Below are 17,227 nucleotides of genomic sequence, written 5' to 3'. Positions count from 1 at the left end.
ATGCAGTTTCGAGACAAAGAGAACTCTTTGTGTAGTCCCGTTTATTTACAATGCAAAAGCTCTCCGAATAAATATTAAAAAAGCTTATCAGCTGAGCAAATATGTATTCACTTAATACATTATGTTTTCGGTTATAGATTAAATCAGACACAAAATAGTCTGCAAATAAGACGTTGTAGAACTCGAAGCATAAAATACAGCAATTTAAAATGGTATTTACGAAATGGAAAACATCTTAATCGCTTTGTTGTCACGGTGGGACGGCTTATTAAAAAAAAAAAAAAAAACACCACGAGGTTTTCTGCAAAGTTCACAACTAAAGAGTATTGAGCTTGTCCATATCCCTTCTGTTGGAGGTGATACCAAACATTAAAACAATGTGTGTTTAGGAAATAAAAAGAAATATGAGGAATGGAGAAGGGGAGAACCTTTGGTAGCATGCCCTTGGTAGTGCACACTTAATATCGCTTGCTCCTTTGCTTTACTGCCTTGTTTGAAATTGTTCCCAATTTCGCCTGGAAGTAGATGCTTGGTGGGTGGGAGTGGAAGAGAAGACAGGCGAGGGTCATTTATAGTCGGTCTTGCCGAAGGTGGGGGTGGGTGGACCATGGAGGTCCGGGGTCTGCGGGGACTTGAGCGTGGGTGAAGGCCGCTCTGGGCCCGGCCCATCCTCCCCAGCTGCTGGGCCGAACCCGGTGCTGTACATCCCGCATCCCTGGGCCGCAGGGCCACGCGGAGACCGACCTTAGCTGGGCAATCCTGGACAGGCAGACATTGAATGGAGAAATGTCGTGGCCGATTTGGGAGGCTGAAAGAAAACAATTTCCGACTCTCAAAGCATCTCCCCAAAGCCCCCAATCCGCAGAGGAAGATCCTGGGCGAATTTGATTGGGGGGCGGGGTGATTGTTCCAGCCTCGCCAGGAAGCTCCCGGCTGGGGGACAGCAGGCCGGGCACTGCGGCGCAGCGGCCCAGGTGATGCGGGAGCCCGCGGCTCCGGGGATCTGGCTTGGGATCCTGGCACGGTGTCGGGGGGCGGGGGCCGTCCCGTTGGGTTAGGGGGGCGACAGATTCAAAAGAACGGACTGAAAGACGCATGGGGGGATGGGAGAGGGGAGAAAAGGAAGATTATAAAAAAAAAAAAACTCTTGAGTTACAATCAATAAAATTACTCGCTTAATTAGCATGGTTATTCGGTTAAGCGGAATGCAGTAAAAGCTGGACCTCGGAATGATGGGAGAGAGGAAAAATGAGAGCTTGGACCCCAGGCCTTTTCCTCCGAGACACCTTTGGGCAGCGGGGGAGGGGAAAGGGTGTGCGTGTGCGTGTGTGTGTGTGTGTGTGTGTGCGCGCGTGTGTGTGTGTGTGTGAGTGCGCGCGCGAGTGTGCGTGATGGCTTCGCAGATTTGGGTTTTTATCACCCAGTGGAGCCTGCAGCCTCTTCAACACGGCGCCCTAGCCGCAGGGAAGCGCGGGGACGCGAAGGGGAAGTGGCGCGCAGCGCGGCCGGATTGCCCCTGGCTCCTCCAGGCCAAACGTGGTCCGGATGGTGCGTGTATGCGCGGGGACCCTGGCGCTGGGCGGCCCGGGTGGCCCGGCGCGCGCGCGTGTGCGGCAGAAGAGACGCGCGGAGCGCTCGGGTCCCCCGCCGCCGGGCCTGGCCACCGCTCCGGCCAGGGCGGGGGGAGGGAGACGGGTGGGGCGGGGACCCCCGGGCGAGCCGAGCCCCCGATTCACCAAGTCTCTCTGTTTGCCTTCACAGACCATGGACCTGCACGGCGGCCGCCAGCTCGATGTGCGGCCGCCAGCCGAGAAGCCCAGTCCGCCCGCGTGCTGACGGGCCCCGCTGCCCCTGCCGCCGGTGACCCCAGACGCCTCCTCCGCGCCGCCCGCGCGCCACCCGCGCGCCGAGCCGCCCCCGGGCCCCGGCCGCGCTGCTCCCGGGAGGCAGCAGCGGGTCGGGGCCGGGGCCCGGGCCCGGCATGGATGGCCGCGACTTCGCGCCGCCGCCTCATCTGCTTTCAGAGCGCGGGAGCCTGGGCCACCGCAGCGCCGCCGCCGCCGCGCGTCTCGCCCCGGCCGGGCCGGCCACTCAGCCCCCCGCGCATTTCCAGCCCGGGAAGTACTTCCCATCGCCGCTGCCCATGGCTTCACACACAGGTCAGTGTCCCGTCTGGGCGGGTGCGGGACGGAAGACTCAGCGGGAGTGGGATCGTTCGAGTTCGAGAGTCGAATGGGTGTCCGCCCCTCCGCTCCTCCGAGCAGCTAGCGAAGCTTTGGTTTCATTTCCCTGCCCTCCGCCGAGAGGGCCACGAGTCCGGCTAGTCCAGGAGCCGGGTCCTCAGTTTACAGCGTCCTTTCCCGGGGTCTCCCCCGGGGTCTCCAAGAGAGGGCAGCCCGATAGCCGGATAAAAATAAAGCCTTCCGATTCTGGGCACCCTCCCCCACCCCTTCCTGCACAACTAAATTCCGCGGAAACCTCTTTTCTGCATTCTGCATTCACCTCCTTGGGACGCTCTGGGGCTGGGACAGCGAGGAGCTTTCTGCGGAACAAAACGGCTGTGTAGCTGGGGGAGGGGGCCTGGGCGCGCCTGGCCCGCGGATTAAGGTGGTGTGCGCGGGGCGAGCGCTAATGGGGACTGCTGGTGTAAGACGATCAAATCCTGTTTCTATATAAAGCCTTGAAGTGTCAGGGCGAGAATGGGTTTGCAGGGGATGCATTTGCTTTAACAAGTGCCTCTGGTATCCCGCTAAAGCCGGACAAAGCGTGGCCAGAGTGCGGCCAGCCGAGCAGCCCGCGCCCGTGGAGGGCAGCGCCGCGCCGCGCTACGCTGGGGATTTCGGTGCAGGCGAGTGCGCGCGGCGAGTTTGCGCCAAGAGGAGAGAACCTAGGGCGGCACTGGTGGAGCCGGGCGGGGCGTCCACGCTTCTGTCCCTTGCCAGAGCCCACAGGCCTTTGGAGACCCCGGGTCGCCGATATTAACGACCAGGGAGGACGCAGGGGAAGGGCGTTGGAGCTCCGCGCCCCACTCCACGGAGGTCACTGGCCCTCTCCTGCGGAGTTTGTGGAAGTGCTAGGGGCTGCTTGGGGGACACTCAGGGTCACCACACAGGGAGGCTTGCTTTTGTTTACAGTTTGTTCTAAACATCAGAAATGTTGTTTGCTGATTTAAAAAAAAAATTGGCAGTAACAGTTATTATTGTAGCTTGATGAACTGTGAATACTAATAAAATTATATCTGCTTTAATGGGATTACAATTAGTGTGTGGATTAAAACGGATGGCAGAGATGGGGCTAGAAGGGAAACGTTGGAAGGGAGGGCAGTCAAAAAGCAAAACGTACATTTCCTTAAAAAAAAAAATCTCGAAATTGCTTAATTACTAACGGGCTTCCAGGTATAACCGCCAGAGGATGTTCAAAGCTGGGGGCTCAGGGCTCCCTGCCGGGTCAGCCTGGCACTGGCCACTTGCTGTCCTGCTAGAGCCTTTCTCCAGGCTGCCCTTTTCTCTCCTTTCTCTTCTTTCTTTCTCTCCCTTTTCCTTCCTCTAGATTTATAACTGGAGAGAGAAAAAGGACTTGCCTGAGCAATTGGTGATTTAGAAATACCTTCCTGCTGTCCCTGGGGTTATTAAATGCCTCTTCCTGCCCCTGTGCTGAGATACTGTCCACCCAGCTCAGGCCCCACTGGGGCAGCTAGAGAGGGGATTGTGGTGAAGGCAAGGACAGTTCCCCAGCTTTTCTACCAGCCCCTGCTTCTGGCTGCAGGCTGTGGCCCCTGCTGGGGGGTGGGGAGGCTGAACCTTGGGGATGGGGGATGGGAAGGGAGCATTTGCCCTCCCCCCTCCAATATGCAGTGCCCTCTAGCCTGGCAGGTCACAGTACCAGAGAGGACAGGCCCCTGACACCAAGGCTTTCATAGCAGTGCCCAGGGCAGTCGGGCCGTGAAGCCTGGGGAGACCAGGCTACTCCCTGTTCCCCATCACTTCAGGTCACTGCTGCTTCCTGACCCCATCTACCAACCCACAGCCTGGCCAGCTCCTGGTCAGCGGCCATTTCCCTTTCCTGCCCTTATTTCCAGACCTAGGCAACACCCAGTCAGGTGGGAGTGTGGTGGGGTGGCCTGGACCTTTGTCTTGCTCATTCTAAGTTTAACCACGTGGTTCTTGGAGTGCAGGCTGCAGAGGGTTGTGAGAGATTGCACTGGGCCTGCTGGCCTGTGTCCTGAGTTGCCTGTTGCCGTTGCTTGACCCCAAATCCTTCCTGCGTTCCCCATGCACAGGGGGGTGGGGGGGCCCTAGAGGGCGCTGGAGGTCTCTCAGGGCTTCCTTTTTAGGGGCTAGAGGGCCACATGTCCGCTGTTCCTGGAGGCCCAGTTTCTACTCTTTTGGGGACTGGAGGGACCAATTGTGCTTGGAGATGTCCGACCTGTTTGTGGTGGGAAGCCTGGCTGCAGCCGAACTCGCAGTCGCCAAGAGCCCGGATATGCTGCTGGTTTAAAAATTTCGATACTTGTATTTTTAGAAAAGGAGTTACACTGGGATCCCTTTGCTTTACTCTTCATCTACATAGGATCTAAGAGGGGGAAAAATGTGTAATGAAGTTACACAATTTGTTTTTGCATCTCATGTGTGGATTTCCAAATGGCCAGTTTGGTGGACTTTCTTCTGCTTCCTTGGGTGGCCCCTTCTGCAGGCCAGGGATGCAGCAGCCCAGCCCGCTTTCCCTGCACCAGCCGAACAGGAAGATGAAAAATGCTGGGGAAGTGTGCCCAGCTCCCCCGGCAGAGAGTTCAGCCATCAGGGACGCAGGTCCTGCCTCTGCTGGTCTGCCTTCCCCCCTGCCTGGCCTGGCAGGGCCATGCAGGCTGGACCGAGGGTCTCCCGCCTGGCTACCTTCCTCCCTTCCCACTCAGCACTTTCACATTGTCAGCCTGCGGGACTCCAGGGGGACACTGGGCTGTTGGGCTCCTTCCCTTGTTTTTCCAAACATGAAAGTGCTGGTGGCTTTACCCTCAGGCTGTAGGGTTTTATGGTAAAGTGCTGTTCCAGTCACCTTGTCACCAAGAGTGCAATTAAAATGTTTGGAACCATTATTTTTAGTGCAGTGTTAGATTTTGTCTCTAATACAGATGGTCCGGAGGCAAAGCTGTGAAGTGGGGGGAGGGGGCCAAAACAAGGGTAGGGGAGTCAACAAAATCCAACCCAAGATTTCTCAACGGTTACTGCCTGCAGCAATTGGGGACCTCGCCTTTGCGCAGAGGGTTTAGCCCAGGCTCAGGGAGAAACCCAGAGAGTCCTGCCCCTCCCCCTTAAGCAGGGTAGGCTCCTGTCCTGTCCTCCCAACATCCCCTTTGGGCGGGTCTCTGACATTGGGCTATTTCACATCTTGGTTTGGATAATCTTGGACTCCCCTCCCGCCCCTCTCTTGTCTTTGGGTGTGAATTGCCCAGGCCTGGACAGCCAGGTGCCCTGGACTGGGGTTGCTCCCGGGGAGCTGCAACCCTCTTCCTGCTAAAAGTGCTTCAAGTGACCCGCCTGGAAATTAAATAAATAAAATCAAAACCACCAAAAACCCTGCCTCGCCCCGTAGAGAAAAAAAGATAATTTCCTAGTGTGAAAAGACCCCATCAAAGGTTCCCCCTTCCTCATCACGTGGGGTGGTTTTTTTTTTTTTTTTTTTGGTAAAGAAAAAAAATACATTTTCGTAAATACCTCATTAACTCTATGACACGATGGAGTGTCTCTGCGGCAGTTACCAACATTAAGTAGGTGTGAAAGAGCTACTTTCTGAAGCCTCTACCCACCCTGCTCCATCAGTGACAGAGCTAGACAGCAAAGCTGCCACCCTGCCCAGCCGAGCCGCGGGGCTCCGGGAATCTGGCAGCTGAGGACAGGGCCGGCTGCGGTGGCCGCGCCCACCCCGCTGCAGCCGTTTTTGGAATGTGGGTTTTTTCTCCGTGGGGCTGTGCTGCCACCATGTCTGATTATTCCTATAAGGACACCAGGGTGTTCTATAGGAATATCCAGGTCATGTGAGCAATAGAGTGAGTTAGGGAGGGGGGCAGGGAGTAGCACTGATACACAGCACCTCTCCCCAACACATGCACCCCCAAACACTCCCCGGTTATTCTTAGAAATCCCCCTCTTCTCCCTGTGAGACAGGGTTCAGCAGCCCGCACAGACAGGACAAAACGCATCGGAGGTTGTTAGAATAACATGGATGAGGCTAAAAATACCCTTCAGAAACACACATAAAAAAGCCAAATCCAACAACAGAACGAGCTAAAAATATTCCAGGCTTTGGCAAAGAGCACAGAGTTAAATAAATTATACAAGAGCCATTCATGGGAGCAAGTTGACTTTCTCTCTTACGGGAACTTGGTTCAAGCTAATAAAAATAATAATTTACTAGCCACTGAGCTTTGCATGAGTTTAAATTTAATTGGTGGGGCTTCTGGCGTTTGTCACTTCTTGGCGATTAGTAGGCTTGCCCTGGCCCAGGGCAGGGTGGGGAGGGGGTGCCAAGGACAGGGTCCCTGGCTGCGGGGGCATCCTCCCTTGAGGAACAGAGCCCAGGGCTAGGGCAGGATGCCCCGGAGGCCAGAGGAAGAGGAAGACTGCTAGGGGTTCATCGGGAAGACAGAGAAGGAACAAGCAAGGTGCGGCTATTTTAATTTGATAAATGATGGTACACCTTTAAGAGTGTGTTTTAACAATCAAGATACACTCCAGCAAGTTGATAGGATGTTCGCTGTCAACTTACATATGTCATCAGAGCAGGCTGTGAGCGTAAATAATGGGCAAGCACTCAGGATGCGCCGCAGCCTCTCCTGGAGGCCCGGGCTAGCAGGTAGCATCCAGTCTGTGGGCACCCTCTCCTGTCAAGCCCCCCACTCTGTGTGTGTGTGTGTGTGTGTCTGCAGCCGGAGGAGAACAGGAATGAGGACTCTGGATCCTTCTTTCACCTTGGGCAATTTGGTCAGGGTCCTTCCTCCCTGGGGAGTTTCCAGGTCTCACCATCAAAATAAGAGCTTCAGGACTTCTTGTTCAGAAAAACCACTGTGGGTATTATCTGAGGCTAGGATCAGGCAGCAGATGTTTAAATGCAGCTTTTCCCAGGAATTTTAAACTTCCACTCTTTAAATTGGGGTCAGGGTAGTCCCCTTTGCTCTCTCCAGTTCCTGGGCTGTTCCCTAACTAAAGATTCTGGCACGACTCTGCTGGCCCTCCTAACTCCCTAAGGACTACATTTCCCAGCATGCTTTGGTCTAACTCCAGGGTTCGAGGCTGGGACCTTCCATGCCCTGGCTGTGGGAATTCCCAAGCACAGACAGAATTCGGCCAGTGCCACTGGGAATAAGTGCTTTCCGGGCAGGCAGGCGAAAGGGACCTTGGTTGTTATCCCTAGAGCCCCCTTGCCCTTTCCCCTCTGAGGCCTCTGGGCCCCACCTGGCTTCCGTCCTACCGTAAATATGTGAATATAGTCCCCCTGGACTGAGAGCTGCCCCCGACCCCATGTCCTGGACGCTGTGGCAGCTGCTGCTTGCTTGTCTCTCACCCCTGAGCTCAGTCTGTGATGGGCTCACCCTGGGAACAGGGTGAGGGAACTGTCATGGAAGGGGTGCAGGGGCTCTACTTGGTGGCAGAGGGCCGTCCCTGGTGAGGCATTCCCCCCCCCTTGCACGCGGCTCACACACCTAATATCTTCAAACAAAGTAACTACCTGTTTTATTACCAGCATCCCCCAAATGAGGCGGAGATTTCCAAAGAAGCCGTCCCCAGGACAGGTAGCCTCAGGCCCCTCTGGAGGCTGGCCAGCTGGTCCTCACCTGTCAGAGGAGGTTCTGAAACCCTCAGCTCCTAGGCAGCCTCCTGCCCAGTGCTCTCCTTGGAGGCCCAGAAGGTCTCTCCTTGCTTTGCAGACACACTGCGAAGGGCTTCCGTGTGCAACGCACGTGCCCTGTCTGAGGCAAGAGGGTGGCTTGCTCTGCTGGGCGTCCCGCCTGCCGGCAGGGAGCAACCCCCCTGGGTTCACTCTTCCCCATTAACCTCTGGGACCTCATTTCCCCCCACCACAGACACAGTGCAACAAGCAAAATGACAAAAATCACAACCGGTGTGCAATGTCTGGGAAGTGGACCAGCAGCCGGGCTGCGCTGGGAAGGGCCCGGCTGGGGCCCTGGGCGTGGGGCGGCGCTCCGCTTTGGCTCCGTTGCTCTGCCTGCTGACGTTTTTATGGGATAATATACCGTTTAGACCACGCAGGCCTATTTGTCAGTGGGCTGCCCCTGTTTGTCGTAATATATAATATCACTGCCGCCCGTGGCCCTTCGAGCAGCTGCCACCACAGGCTCTGGGGACAGGTGGGTGCCGGGTGGGATCAGGAGAGGTGGTGGTCCGCGTGGGGCAGGGGGCGCCAGGCCCTGTTACCAGGTCCGCACCGGGTCTGCGGTGGGCCTCGGCCTGGCAGGAAGGCGTGCAGCCCCCAACCTGGGAGCCAGCAGGCAGCATGGCAGGCTGTGGCTGCAGCTGTCCTGTGGTTAGGTTCCAGATCGGACCAGCCACCAGCCCTTGTCTTCATTCCGACCTAGGGGAGCAGACAGGTGGGCTGGGCCCTCCCCCAACAAAGCCTCCACTGTCTTTGCAAGAAGAGGCCGTGTGAGGCCCGCGGGGCATTGCAGCTTCCCCTGGGCCGGCTGCAGGCTGGAGCAGCCCGCCCTCACTCGGTGCAGGGACTTGGTTTCCTAAGGGAAAATTCCAGAAATGAGGGAGGGCAGCAGACAGTGGCCATGCCTCCCATGGAGGCCCCGGGCAGCTGCTGGGTCTGAGGCAGAGGGTGACCTGGGGAGCAGTGCTTTCGTGGGGTACCCTGCCCTGCCAATCAAGAATCCTTAGCATATTCAATAGGAAGCACACTGCCTGCCATCGTCCCCTGGAAAAGCCTGGTCCTGCTTGGACCCCCTTCCCACCTGTCCTTCCATGGTGTCCAGGCCTGGCTTTCCCTGTCCTTCTGCCAGGGAAGGAGCAGCATGGCCCCTCCACCCAGAGCCAGAAAAGACTGAGCCCTTTGGTCTGCATGCTGGAAGCAGAGCTGGACGAGGTGGGGGTGAGTGGGTTCAGGACTGAAGAGGGCAGGCCAAGGAGGACAGCTGGGGACAAGAAAACCAAGGAACAAGCTCTGGGTGGGGAACCATGGCAGGGGTGGGGAAGGGGCCATGCTGCAGATGGCCACACTGCATCCCCTTGGTGGAGCGAAGGCACACCTGCAGACCTTGACCCCGGCGTCCCAGCGTCCCTGGCCGTCACCACCCCTGTCACAGCCAGCAGTGAGCTGCGGGAGCTCACATGTGCTCACAGTGACAGAGGTGGCCGTCCATGGCTGCCCGTGCTCACATGCAGGCTCACCCTTGTGCTGGCTCCCATGGACCCACGTTCCCCCAGCCCTGGCAGAGCCAGGCTGTCCAGAGCCAGGGAGGGGCCTGTTCCTCCAGGTCTTCCTCATCACCGCTCTGTCCTTGGCTCCTGGTGACTGCTGGAGGGAGTGGAGCTGTGGGCCCTCAGTGACCATCTAGGGCAAGGCCCAGGGCCACCTCCATGCTGACAGGCTGCCCGCCCCCACAGTGTGCCTTGGACTCCCCGATCCCTAGTGACCTCTGAGATGTCCTGGGTCATGTCCAGACCATACACCTTGGGTGAGCCGTCCCTCACCAGGTGCCTGGCCAGCTTCCCACCCTAGCTAGCCTGCACCCTCCCCAGGCCCTGCCACTGACGCAGAGTCCCCCCACCCCACCCAGCACTCAGCTCTGCTTCCCTCCCCCTGCTCCTCAGCCCTGGTCCCCTGCACCAAACCTCAGCTATCATGTCATGGCCCTTGCCACTGGCCACTGTCTGCCACCCTGCCCTTTTCTTTCTGTTGTCCTTGAAAGATCCACACTCTTAGCCACCCTACTCCTTCTATCACATGCCCAGCCACCTATGTTCCCACCTCATCTGTCCCCAGACACTTTCTCTGTCCCCTGGCCCAGCCTCTCCTGGGGCCACACCCCAGCACCCTGCCTGGGTGGTCCCTGAAGCCACAGTGCCTGGGCCCTGCCCAGAATTCTGATCCACAGTGGGTCCAGGGGTCTGGGGGCACATTGTTTTGAGCCCTCAGGTGATGCTGACGTAGGTGGAACACAACAGCTGGGCTGCGCTGGGAAGGGCCGGGCTGGGGCCCTGGGCATGGGGCCCAGGCCTCAGGCCTCCTGACCCTGAACGCATCCCATGTCCACATGGCCACCTCTCTACCCTCATGTCTGATGTCCACTGGAGCTTTCCTGGGAAGTACAACCTCCTGGGCCTGCCCTCCTCCTGCCTCCCTCCTGACCTCTGGCCCCTACTGCCTCTACAGTTCTGTCTCATGAGGTCTTGCAGGGGCCACTGACCAGTCTGCCTGACCAGGGTGCTTAGACCGTGCCCTTCCCCCACATTGGGCCAACTTTCCTGTGGACTGTCTGAGTCCTGTCCTTTCACACCATTGTCTGGGCTCCCTCTGCCCCAAGCCACCAAGGGCCACAGGCAGAGAACCTACAGGTGAGGCCTGTTTGGTTTTTCCCCTACCGAAAAAGAGGAAGATGAACGGTCAGCCAGGGAACCTGAGTCAGAGGAGAGGGGGCCACCACCAGGCTCTGAACTGGAGCCTGATGTGCTCCTTTCATTGAAGATGGAGGTGCCTGCCCCCACCATGGCATGGGGAGCCCCATCCGGCGGCATCCTCTGCTGGCCTTCCCCAGGCAGGGGGCTGAGCCAGCACCCCCTCGTCCTCAGAACCCTTCAGTTGTCTGCACAGGTCACCTGCTACTTTAAGAGGTGTGGGAACAGGTTGTGGGGTGCTAGAGACGGGGTGCAGCCAGCCCAGAGGCCCAAGCTGGAAAGCCGGAAGGGACTGTTCCTGGAGAGACACTGCCCCACCCCACTGCTTGACTGCCCCTGGTGGGGTGGCCAGGACAGTGTCTGTCCATCTCATGCTGGGACTCCAGTGGGAGCGGGGCACCTGGGATCAGGGACCAAAGCCAGTGACTTCATCTGGGCCACAGGGGGCCGGCAGGTGAGGAGGGGCCCTGCAGAGAGCAGTCCCTCCTGGAGTGGTCGTCGGGTGTCTGCAGGGAACAGGGCAGAGGTCTGGCCGACAAGGGGCCAAGGGTGCATCTGCTGTGCTTGACCAACAGGGGACCGTGAGAACGCAGGACGAAGGGTCCAGGTCTGGGCACTCGCCCTCCCTGCCCTCTGACATCACCACGTGCTGGCCACCGCCTCAAGCGCTCGCCAGCCTGAAGAGGGCTGTGCCAGCTGTGAGCCGCGGTGACATCAGATCCATGTCACCAGGCTGCAGTGCCACCACCTCAGGCCCTGCACACTGCATGGCCGTGCTTTGTAGACCTGTGTCTGTCTCCTGCAGGCCGGGGCTCACTGCACAGCGCCTGGTGGTCAGTGTGGTGGCCTCTCCCCAGGACTTGGTCTTCCTCCTGCCAGAGGCCTTTGTGGGACCTCAGACACAGATCTAGCGGTGCCTGCCCCTTGTGGGCACTGCTGGCCTTCCCTGCCACGGGATGTGATTCAAGAGCCCACGTGAGCTGGCTGGACCCACACAGGTAGCCTGGGCACCCCCTTGACCCTGTGTCACTCCGAGGAGCTAGAGGGGACCCTCTTTTTGGTGTCTGTCTCCAGGCACTGAGGCTTTGGAACCTGCTGTGACCACAGAACTGGGAAACTTGTGTGCAGAGGTCTCGCCTCCTCACCACCCGCTGTCCTCACTCCTCCTGAGCGATGCATGGCAGAGGGGCCCTGGCCCTGCTCTGGGGTGGGGTCGGCCTACACTCCTAGAGCCCCTGGAAGTGCAGTTGAAGGGGGCTGTCAGGGACACCAGCAGATAGCCTGGGGTAGGTCCCCAGGGCAGGAGGGCAGGGCTGCCTGTGTCCCCTGGGGAAGGGGAGACTGTGAGTCAGACCTGGCTCCTCTGCGTCCTGGGGCAGGTGCGGCCCTGCACCTCCCTGCTGCAGGCTGAGGGTCTGGCTCGTGGTGGGGGTGCCCCGTAGGGCCTGAGGGAGCAGCACCCAGACCCTGCCCCTCCAGGCAGCAGGCTCAGAGCTGTGGTCAGTCCTGGCCACTGAGAGTGAGGCTTGGGGAGGACTAGTGGGCTCGAGGACCCTAGGAAGGACCTGGACTCTGGAGGGTCAGGTCTGGGGCTGGCCCCTTCCTCAGCAGCGGAGGCAGAGGATCCTGACCAAAGCAGGGAGGCAGGGTCTCTGAGGTCTGAGGGTGGGTCGGCTGCCCACCTTCCTTCCCTCTTCCTTCCTCTCCTCTGCCTGCACCATGGAGCCATGGTGCTGGTGGCCTGGGTGGTGTCTGGTGGGGGACATGTCCCCCTGCGAGGCTCCCCCCACCTCAGCAGTGGCCTTCCAGTCCGCCCTGTTGGCTCTAAGCAGGTCCTGCCCGGCATCCCACCCCCAGCTCATCTCGGTGAGGTCCTTCCCACGCGCTCCTCACGGCCCTGCCCCTCCAGGAATGGGTCACTCTTCCCTTTCAGCTTTCCCTGCTCCTGTCCTTGTGCCCACGGCTGGCCCTGATCAAGAAAGCATTTGCACTTAGCCTGACGAGGCCTACATCACTTTGTCCCCCAGTCCAGCAGGTCTGGGCAGGTAGGAGGTGGAGCTGGGCCCCAAGTGTGGGCACGGTGAGACTTAGGAGCAGTGAGAGCAGACCCCTCTGTCCCCGGCCGGTGAGCCAGCCCTGGGTGCATGGCCGCCTTGCCCTGTGCGGGAAGCAGAAGCCAGACTCCACGGCCCCTCCATCCGCAGCTCTGCTCTGCTCTGCACCACGGCCACCTCAGGCCAGCAGGGCACCCCGTGGGCAGTTTGCCTGGAAGCCAGTCCCCTTTTTGAGACTTGTTGCGATCCTTTGGGTATCCTAAAAATAAGCTTTTAATTGGCTTTAAATTAATATTAAAATTAAATCTAAATTGAATTGTAATGCATCTTCAGGCCAACCCTGAGAAATCCCCCCGTCCACGTGCACACAGCGGAAACCACAGAAAACCAGAAATCACACACCGGCTCCACGGCCTCCGCCCAGGTGCAGAATCATGGGGAATGCTCAGCACAAGTCCAGGCTGCCAACTGGGCCCTGAGGTGGGCAATGGACCAGGGAGCGCTCCTCTGAGCGTTAGCTCCTTTGAGGTTAACTGTGGGGTACCCCCAGATGCCTAGACAGGGAGGTGCCTGTGCCCTGGCAGGCGGGGGCCGCTTTTCCACACAGCACTCAGGACTCAGGGACTTGGGACAGCAGAGCAGGACATGGGAGGCTTCCTGCCACAGTCTGCATTTCTCACTTGTGCAGAGGCAGACGTGTCCCCTGTGCCACCGTCCCCCCTCCCGCAGGGCCTCCCCTGGCCGTCCTGAGGCTCCCTCTGCCCGGAGCTCGTGGTGATGCTGTAAGCCACGTGTCCGGTCTCGTCTCCTCGTGTCAGTTAGCTGTGGCCGTTTGTCAGATCTCCCCAGATTCAGCAGTGGAAACAGCAGATGCTAACTTCACGGCTTCTGTGGGTCAAGATTCTGGGACCCGTGTTGGCCGGGGCCGTGGGCATCTTCAGGTTAACTGGGGGGGTCCCCGGCCATCGTGGGCCTCAGGTCTGCCCACAGGGCCACTCCACAGCCTGGCGCGCCGGCCCAGCCTGTCTGACTCCCTGCGGGTGGCCCCTCACTTTGCCAGTCTGTGAAGGAGTGCATGCGGGGTGAACTGGGGGCCACCTTGCTTCTCCGTGGCTGTAACTGCCCACCCTGCCTTCTGGCTACTGGCTGGGCAGACACCCTTGGGAATCCTGTGGCCAGGCCAAGCCTGGAGCTCACTGGAAACCCCCTCACTCTCCACCTCTGTCCCTTCCAGCTCAGGCCCTGGGTGTGGCCAGGATGCCCTGCATATCCTGCCCCTCCATGTCCTCCCCTCTTCTCTTCCAAACCTTGCATCACTGCTGCCCCAGGCCTCCATTCTGGGTGTCCCCTCCATGTGGGGCCCCCTGACACGTGCAGGACATCCCCTGGCCCCAGGGCACTGGTGTCCACCCTAAGCCCAGCAGCATCTTACCCTCTGTGGGAGCGGGTTCCCAACTGTACCACTCGAGGGAGGAGCAAGTTGGCCCCCAAAGAGCTTGAGGATCCTTGTGACCCACTGTGAGTGGAGGGCCAGGGCTACAGGTCAGAGCACGTGGGCCGCCCTTGGCTTCTCCCCTTCCCAGGCTGGCCTAGGGTGAGGAGGGTGACCCTGGCACAGTGTGGGCATTCAGAGGCTCTCTAATGAATGAGCTGGGACTGAATTTCACTCTCTGGACAATGCTCAGGGCTTGCTCTGTGGCTTGGATGACCAGGGGGTGTGCCCTCTGGTCTGGGCAGCACTTTCTCCAGCTGTTCCGTGCCAGCTGCCTGCTCAAGTGGGGTCAGGTCCACCAGGGTGCTCCCCCAGCCCACCTTGGGCCAGCCCAGGCTCTGGGGCAGATATAAGGTAGCTCAGCCCCTCCCTGGGCCCGGCTTCCTGGGAATAGGAACTGCCCTGACCTGGCCGTCTGGACCAGGGTGGTCTGAGAGCCCCTGTGGGTCTGCCAACTCTCTGAAGATCACAGGGGGACACTTCCAGGGACCTCACTCTGCCCGGACAGCCCCAGCCCTGAGCCTCAGGCCCCCATGTCAGCCCCACCACCTGGGTGCCCCAGGCCCTCTACCCATGTCACCCCGCCACCTAGGTGCCACAGGCCCTCTTCCTGGGAGCCCCTCATCATGGGATGTAGCTTCCCCACCCCAGAAGTCCCCCTCACCCTGCTTAGAGGAGTTCTGAGAAACCCCTCACTCTGCCCAGGAAGCCCAGGCTCTCCGTGTTCTCGGACCGGGAAGCCACGGGGGCTGCAGGAGGCTCCGCTCTTTCTTTCTTTTTTGGTGCTGCAGTTTGAACCAGGGCCTCACATGCCAGGCCTGTGCTCCACCACTGAGATCCCCTCTGAAAGTGCCACCTAAGCCAGAGAGCAAGGCCCCTGGGATGTCCTTCTCCTGGGGAGACGAAGAAGGGAGTCCTGCTGTGGCCTCCCTGTGTGGCCACGGCCACCTCTGCCTGTGTCCCTACTTGGAAGCCACTGAAGGACACTGTAGTGCCTCTGGGAGAAGGCATGAAGTCCTGGTGGCCCCCAGCTCCCTGGCTTGGCAATGCCTTCTCCTGAGAAATAAACACCATTTGTGACAGTCGGTGACATCGTCTCCACACGGCGCTCCAGCCTTGGGTGCTCATCCTCATGCTCCGTGCGCCTGCTCGGCCGCGCCTCTCGCCGGCCCCTCCAGGACTCCAGGTGTGGGAGCACCAGAGGCTGGGCAGCTGTCCCCAGCCAGGAGTGCTGGACTCAGGCAGCCACTGCCTCAGTTTCCCTCTGGCCACCTGGCCCAGGGTGCCCCGCTCCCCGGGGCACAAGGCTAACCCTAACCCTAACTTGCACCTTTGTGTTTCCTTCCCAGCCCTTCCCCCTCTCCCCTGCTCATCCAGGAGTCAGGTTCTTGCTCCCTGGGCCAGCCTGGACCCCCTCAGGTTCCCGTTCTGCCCCCTGCATGCACAGCTGGGTGCTGTGCGCAGGGTCCCAGGTGGTGGGGAGCTCCAGGGGGAGCTTCACTGGGAAGGGGGCCAGGCAGCACTTTTCAGGGGCGGCCGGGCTGGGTGTGAGCGAGGCATTGAGAAAGAAAGTCTGGAAGGGTGACGAGTCCCCTTGAAAGGGCAGCCCTGGAGTGTGACTTGCTGGTTGACTGAGCCAGCTGTTCCTGAAGCAGTTATCTGGGAAACGAGGCCAGGACGGTTACTGGCAGCATGACCTGGAGTGCCCCTTCACCCCCCTGGTGCTGCTCCCACCCCTCAACCTGCCTGTTCTGGGAGTCAGTCGTTGGTGCTGGTCCTGCTCCTGAGCCGGTGTGAGACCTCCCAGTGGCCAGGGAGCTCTCCCAGCCCAGGGCGGCAGCTGACCCCATGCTGGGAATGATGCCTACCACGAGCGCAGCAGACCCAAGCCAGAGTCTGTCCCGCAGGTTCCTGTGTGGGCCAGGCTGGGTGACCACCAAGGAGGCCTGGGCCAGGGGGCTGCTCTGGGGTCACAGCCCAGGCGGGTACCCCAGGTGGGGTCGGTGGGGGAGGAGCTGCTTGTGTCCCCGGGGTCTGGGGCAGTGACTACCCTCAGAGCCGTCACAAAGCCCAGTGCTGGCTGTGGTTGTAGTCCAGGTGCTGGGCCTGTGACGAAGGGCTGCAGGCCCCACACCTTCAGGCAGGCCAGGCTGCATGGACCTGCAAGGAGGGCACTGAGGAGGGCAGGGAGCCCGCCCCCAGGTGGCCCCTGGCCTGCACCTGTCTCCACTTTCTTAACTCCTCAGGCTGCCCAGGCTCTGGTCCTCCACTGAGTGTGGCCAACATCACCACAGTGGGCTGGGGGGGAGGGTCCGGGCGCTGTGGGTGGTCCATCTGACAGATGGAAAGTCCTACCTGTGCAGGAGAGCGTTGGGGGTGCCCATAGCTGCACCAGAGCCTCCAGCCCGTCTCTGAGGGGACCTGCACGGGGCGTGTGTGAGCCCACACTTGTGTATCTGTGAGTCCGCGAGTCTGGGTGTGCCTTGTGGGGTGCACGGTGTGTGCATGTGCATGTGCACAGGTGTTCCTGATGTGTGTGGGGCCTGGCGTCTGGTTGGCATAGCCCACACCCAGCTGCTGGCCCTCCTCTGGGCAGTGGGAGGACATTGTGTGTGCTGGCCTGTAGGGTGCTTGCCCAGGCTGTGGGGGCGGGTTGTGGGAAGGGGCTGACCGGCCCCCGCCACCTTCCCATGCCCTGCCTGTGGGGGGGTCCCCACCTGCCTGCTCAGGGGAGGGAGCAAGGGACACAGGAAAGGGATGACCAAGGATGAGAAGACAGGCGGCCCCTGTGCCCCACCTACCCGCCCTGGGGACACTCTGAGTCACTCTGGAAGGTGGAGGGAGTCCAGGGCCGCCCCAGTGGGTAGCCTTGGCCCCCCTGCTCCCCTGCCCTCGCCAAAAGCTAAATTTACTCTTTTAATAAGAACCAGGCGTAGATGTGATTTTCCTTTTCTTTTATTAGTTCTGGGCAGAGGTGGTTGGCCTGTCCCCTGTCATTGTTGCCTCCAGTCAGCTCCACGCTGGCTGGACGGAGTGGCCCAGCAACCACT

General features: G+C 59.7%; 1 protein-coding gene across 6 annotated transcripts in view; it reads left to right on the top strand.

Moving 5' to 3' along the window:
• The first annotated feature begins 1,975 nt into the window (after positions 1–1,975).
• The window catches only part of Bahcc1 (BAH domain and coiled-coil containing 1), a 56,686-nt gene continuing 41,434 nt past the window's right edge, over positions 1,976–17,227 (top strand). For all 6 annotated transcript variants that reach the window (XM_076869321.2, XM_076869320.2, XM_076869317.2 and 3 more), the window contains exon 1: positions 1,976–2,159. In XM_076869321.2, the coding sequence (XP_076725436.2) occupies positions 1,982–2,159 (178 nt within the window). In that variant the 5' untranslated portion in view covers positions 1,976–1,981. The remainder of the gene's footprint in view (positions 2,160–17,227) is intronic.

This window comes from Callospermophilus lateralis, chromosome 11, assembly GCF_048772815.1.
Source record: "Callospermophilus lateralis isolate mCalLat2 chromosome 11, mCalLat2.hap1, whole genome shotgun sequence".
Taxonomy (NCBI): Eukaryota; Metazoa; Chordata; class Mammalia; order Rodentia; family Sciuridae; genus Callospermophilus; species Callospermophilus lateralis.
The sequence above is the reverse complement of the archived record's forward strand: the minus strand, read 5'-3'. Positions and strand labels throughout refer to the sequence as shown.